The sequence below is a fragment of the Lampetra fluviatilis genome, unplaced genomic scaffold, assembly GCF_964198595.1.
Source record: "Lampetra fluviatilis unplaced genomic scaffold, kcLamFluv1.1 SCAFFOLD_189, whole genome shotgun sequence".
In the NCBI taxonomy this organism is placed as follows: domain Eukaryota; kingdom Metazoa; phylum Chordata; class Hyperoartia; order Petromyzontiformes; family Petromyzontidae; genus Lampetra; species Lampetra fluviatilis.
In genome coordinates, this window is record NW_027621419.1 from 167,501 (window position 1) to 172,089 (window position 4,589).

Consider the following 4,589-nt stretch of genomic DNA (forward strand, 5'->3'; position numbering starts at 1 on the left):
GTGGGTGAGTGAGTGAGTGAGTGAGTGAGTGGGCGACTGAGTGGGTGAGTGAGTGAGTGGGCGACTGAATGAGTAAGTGGGCGACTGAGTGGGTGAGTGGGCGACTGAGTGAGTGAGTGGGCGACTGAGTGAGTGAGTGAGTGAGTGAGTGGGCGACTGAGTGAGTGGGTGAGTGAGTGAATGAGTGAGTGGGCGACTGAGTGAGTGAGTGAGTGGGCGACTGAGTGAGTGAGTGAGTGAGTGAGTGGGCGACTGAGTGAGTGAGTGAGTGAGTGAGTGAGTGAGTGAGTGAGTGGGCGACTGAGTGAGTGAGTGAGTGGGCGACTGAGTGAGTGAGTGAGTGGGCGACTGAGTGGGTGAGTGAGTGAGTGAGTGAGTGAGTGGGCGACTGAATGAGTGAGTGTTCGACTGAGTGGGTGAGTGAGTGAATGAGTGAGTGAGTGGGTGACTGAATGAGTGAGTGGGCGACTGAGTGGGTGAGTGAGTGAATGAGTGAGTGAGTGGGTGAGTGAGTGAGTGGGCGACTGAGTGAGTGAGTGAGTGGGTGAGTGAGTGAGTGAGTGAGTGAGTGAGTGAGTGAGTGGGCGACTGAGTGAGTGAGTGAGTGAGTGGGCGAGTGAGTGGGTGGGCGACTGAGTGAGTGAGTGGGTGAGTGGGTGGGCGACTGAGTGAGTGAGTGAGTGAGTGAGTGAGTGAGTGGGCGACTGAGTGAGTGAGTGAGTGGGTGAGTGGGTGGGCGACTGAGTGAGTGGGTGGGCGACTGAGTGAGTGAGTGAGTGGGTGAGTGACTTAGTGAGTGAGTGAGTGGGTGACTGAATGAGTGAGTGGGCGACTGAGTGAGTGAGTGAGTGAGTGGGTGAGTGGGTGAGTGAGTGAGTGAGTGAGTGAGTGGCTGAGTGGGTGAGTGAGTGAGTGAGTGAGTGGGCGACTGAGTGAGTGAGTGAGTGGGCGACTGAGTGGGCGACTGAGTGAGTGAGTGGGCGACTGAGTGAGTGAGTGGGTGAGTGGGTGAGTGAGTGAGTGAGTGAGTGGGCGACTGAGTGAGTGAGTGAGTGAGTGGGCGACTGAGTGAGTGGGCGACTGAGTGAGTGAGTGGGTGAGTGAGTGAGTGAGTGGGTGAGTGAGTGAGTGAGTGGGCGCCTGAGTGAGTGAGTGGGTGAGTGAGTGAGTGAGTGAGTGAGTGAGTGGGCGACTGAGTGGGTGAGTGAGTGAGTGAGTGAGTGAGTGGGCGACTGAGTGGGTGAGTGAGTGAGTGGGCGACTGAGTGAGTGAGTGGGCGACTGAGTGAGTGAGTGAGTAAGTGGGCGACTGAGTGGGTGAGTGGGCGACTGAGTGAGTGAGTGGGCGACTGAGTGAGTGAGTGGGTGAGTGGGTGAGTGAGTGAATGAGTGAGTGGGCGACTGAGTGGGTGAGTGAGTGAATGAGTGAGTGAGTGGGTGAGTGAGTGAGTGGGCGACTGAGTGAGTGAGTGAGTGGGTGAGTGAGTGAGTGAGTGAGTGAGTGAGTGAGTGGGCGACTGAGTGAGTGGGTGGGCGACTGAGTGAGTGAGTGGGTGAGTGGGTGAGTGGGCGACTGAGTGAGTGAGTGAGTGGGTGAGTGGGTGGGCGACTGAGTGAGTGGGTGGGCGACTGAGTGAGTGAGTGAGTGAGTGAGTGAGTGAGTGAGTGAGTGAGTGAGTGGGCGACTGAGTGAGTGAGTGAGTGGGTGAGTGGGTGGGCGACTGAGTGAGTGGGTGGGCGACTGAGTGAGTGAGTGAGTGGGTGAGTGACTTAGTGAGTGAGTGAGTGGGTGACTGAATGAGTGAGTGGGCGACTGAGTGAGTGAGTGAGTGAGTGGGTGAGTGGGTGAGTGAGTGAGTGAGTGAGTGGGCGACTGAGTGAGTGAGTGAGTGAGTGGGCGACTGAGTGAGTGAGTGGGCGACTGAGTGAGTGGGCGACTGAATGAGTGAGTGGGTGAGTGAGTGAGTGAGTGGGCGCCTGAGTGAGTGAGTGGGTGAGTGAGTGAGGGAGTGGATGACTCTGGGACTGACTGAGTGGGCGACTCTACGTGGGCGACTGCAGGTCCAGGAGTTCTCCCACGTGAACGGGAGGTGGAGCAACCCGGCGCTCGCCGCTGAGCGCAGTCGTCCACCACTCGCTCCACCCCAACCCTCCTCCTCCTCGTCCGCTCCACCGAGTCAACCCGGTAGTCAACCGCTCGCCCACTCACTCACTCGCTCACCCACTCGCTCACCCACTCACTCACCCACTCACTCACTCACCTGCTCACCCACTCACTCACCCACTCGCTCACCCACTCACTCGCCCACTCACCCACTCACTCGCCCACTCGCTCACCCACTCACTCGCCCACTCACCCACTCACTCGCCCACTCACTCGCCCACTCACCCACTCACTCGCCCACTCACTCACCCACTCACTGGCTCACCCGCTCACTCATTCACTCAGTCACAGTCACCCGCACAATCACCTGCTCACTCGCTCATTCACTCACCCATTGAGTCAACCACTCACTCAGTCACCCGCTAAGTCGCTGGCTCGCTCACGTGCTCACTCAACCACTCACTCACCCGATCACCCACTCACTCGCTTGCTCACTCACCCACTCACCCACTCAACCACTCGCCCACTCACTCGCTCGCTCACTCACCCATTCAGTCATCCACTCACTCGCCCACTCACCCACTCACTCGCCCACTCACTCACCCACTAACTCACCCACTCACTCACCCACTCACTCACCTGCTCACTCGCCCACTCACTCACCCGCTCACTCACCCACTCACCCACTCACTCGCCCACTCACTCACCCACCCACTCACTCGCCCACTCACCCACTCACTCGCCCACTCACTCACCCACTAACTCACCCACTCACTCGCCCACTCACTCGCCCACTCACTCACCTGCTCACTCGCCCACTCACTCACCCGCTCACTCACTCACTCACTCGCCCACTCACTCGCCCACTCACTCACCCGCTCACTCGCCCACTCACTCGCCCACTCACTCGCCCACTCACTCACCCACTCACCCACTCACTCACTCGCTCAATCGCTCACTCGCCCAGGGGCACCCCCAGTGGCAGCTGCCCTTGTAAACCCCACCCACTGCCCCCCCCCCCTCTCGTCCCCTGCCCCTCCCCCTTCCGTTGCCATAGCAACCCCCGGCCCTGGAGACCGACCCGCAGACCCCGCCCCTCCCGACTTGGTCCCCGCCCCCGCGGTTGCCGTGGAAACCGGGACGGGCGCCCCCGCGGTTGCCGTGGCGACCGTCGAGGGGGAGGGGCCGGCGGAGGGGGCGGCGCCCGAAGCTGTCGAGGGGGCGGGGCATGGCCAGAAGGAGGCGGGTCTTGCGGAGAAGGGGGAGGGGCTTGCGGAGAAGGGGGAGGGGCTTGCGGAGAAAGGGGAGGGGCTTGCGGAGAAAGGGGAGGGGCACCAGGAGGGGGGGAGGAGGGGTGGGGGAGGGGCTAAAGGCAGCACAGGAAGCAGTGAGTAAATCACTCACCACTCACTCACTCACCCACTCACCCACTCACCCACTCACTCACCCACTCACTCACCCACTCACCCACTCACTCACCCACTCACTCACCCACTCACTCACTCACCCACTCACTCACCCACTCACCCACTCACTCACTCACTCACCCACTCACCCACTCACTCACTCACTCACCCACTCACTCACTCACTCACCCACTCACTCACCCACTCACTCACTCACTCACCCACTCACCCACTCACTCACTCACTCACCCACTCACTCACTCACCCACTCACTCACTCACTCACTCACTCACCACCACTCACTCACTCACTCACTCACCCACTCACTCACCCACTCACTCACTCACTCACCCACTCACCCACTCACTCACTCACTCACCCACTCACTCACTCACCCACTCACTCACCCACTCACTCACTCACTCACCCACTCACACACTCACCCACTCACTCACCCACTCACTCACCCACTCACTCACTCACTCACCCACTCACTCACTCACTCACCCACTCACTCACTCACTCACCCACTCACTCACCCACTCACTCACTCACTCACCCACTCACTCACTCACTCACTCACTCACCCACTCACTCACCCACTCACTCACTCACTCACCCACTCACTCACTCACTCACCCACTCACTCACTCACCCACTCACTCACTCACTCACCCACTCACTCACTCACCCACTCACTCACCCACTCACTCACTCACTCACTCACCCACTCACTCACTCACTCACTCACCCACTCACCCACTCACTCACCCACTCACTCACCCACTCACCCACTCACTCACTCACCCACTCACCCACTCACTCACTCACCCACTCACTCACTCACCCACTCACCCACTCACTCACTCACCCACTCACTCACTCACTCACTCACCCACTCACCCACTCACCCACTCACTCACCCACTCACTCACCACTCACTCACTCACTCACCCACTCACCCACTCACTCACCCACTCACTCACCACTCACTCACTCACCCACTCACCCACTCACCCACTCACTCACTCACTCACCCACTCACTCACCCACTCACTCACCACTCACTCACTCACTCAC

General features: G+C 59.7%; 1 protein-coding gene across 1 annotated transcript in view; it reads left to right on the top strand.

Moving 5' to 3' along the window:
* LOC144955219 (uncharacterized) overlaps positions 1-3,457 on the top strand; it is a gene marked incomplete at its 3' end in the record, with an annotated part of 12,792 nt that extends 9,335 nt beyond the window's left edge. Inside the window, exons 2-3 of the mRNA XM_078885524.1 lie at positions 2,061-2,184; positions 3,161-3,457. Coding sequence (XP_078741650.1) covers positions 2,061-2,184; positions 3,161-3,457 — 421 coding nt within the window. The remainder of the gene's footprint in view (positions 1-2,060; positions 2,185-3,160) is intronic.
* Positions 3,458-4,589: the final 1,132 nt, after the last annotated feature.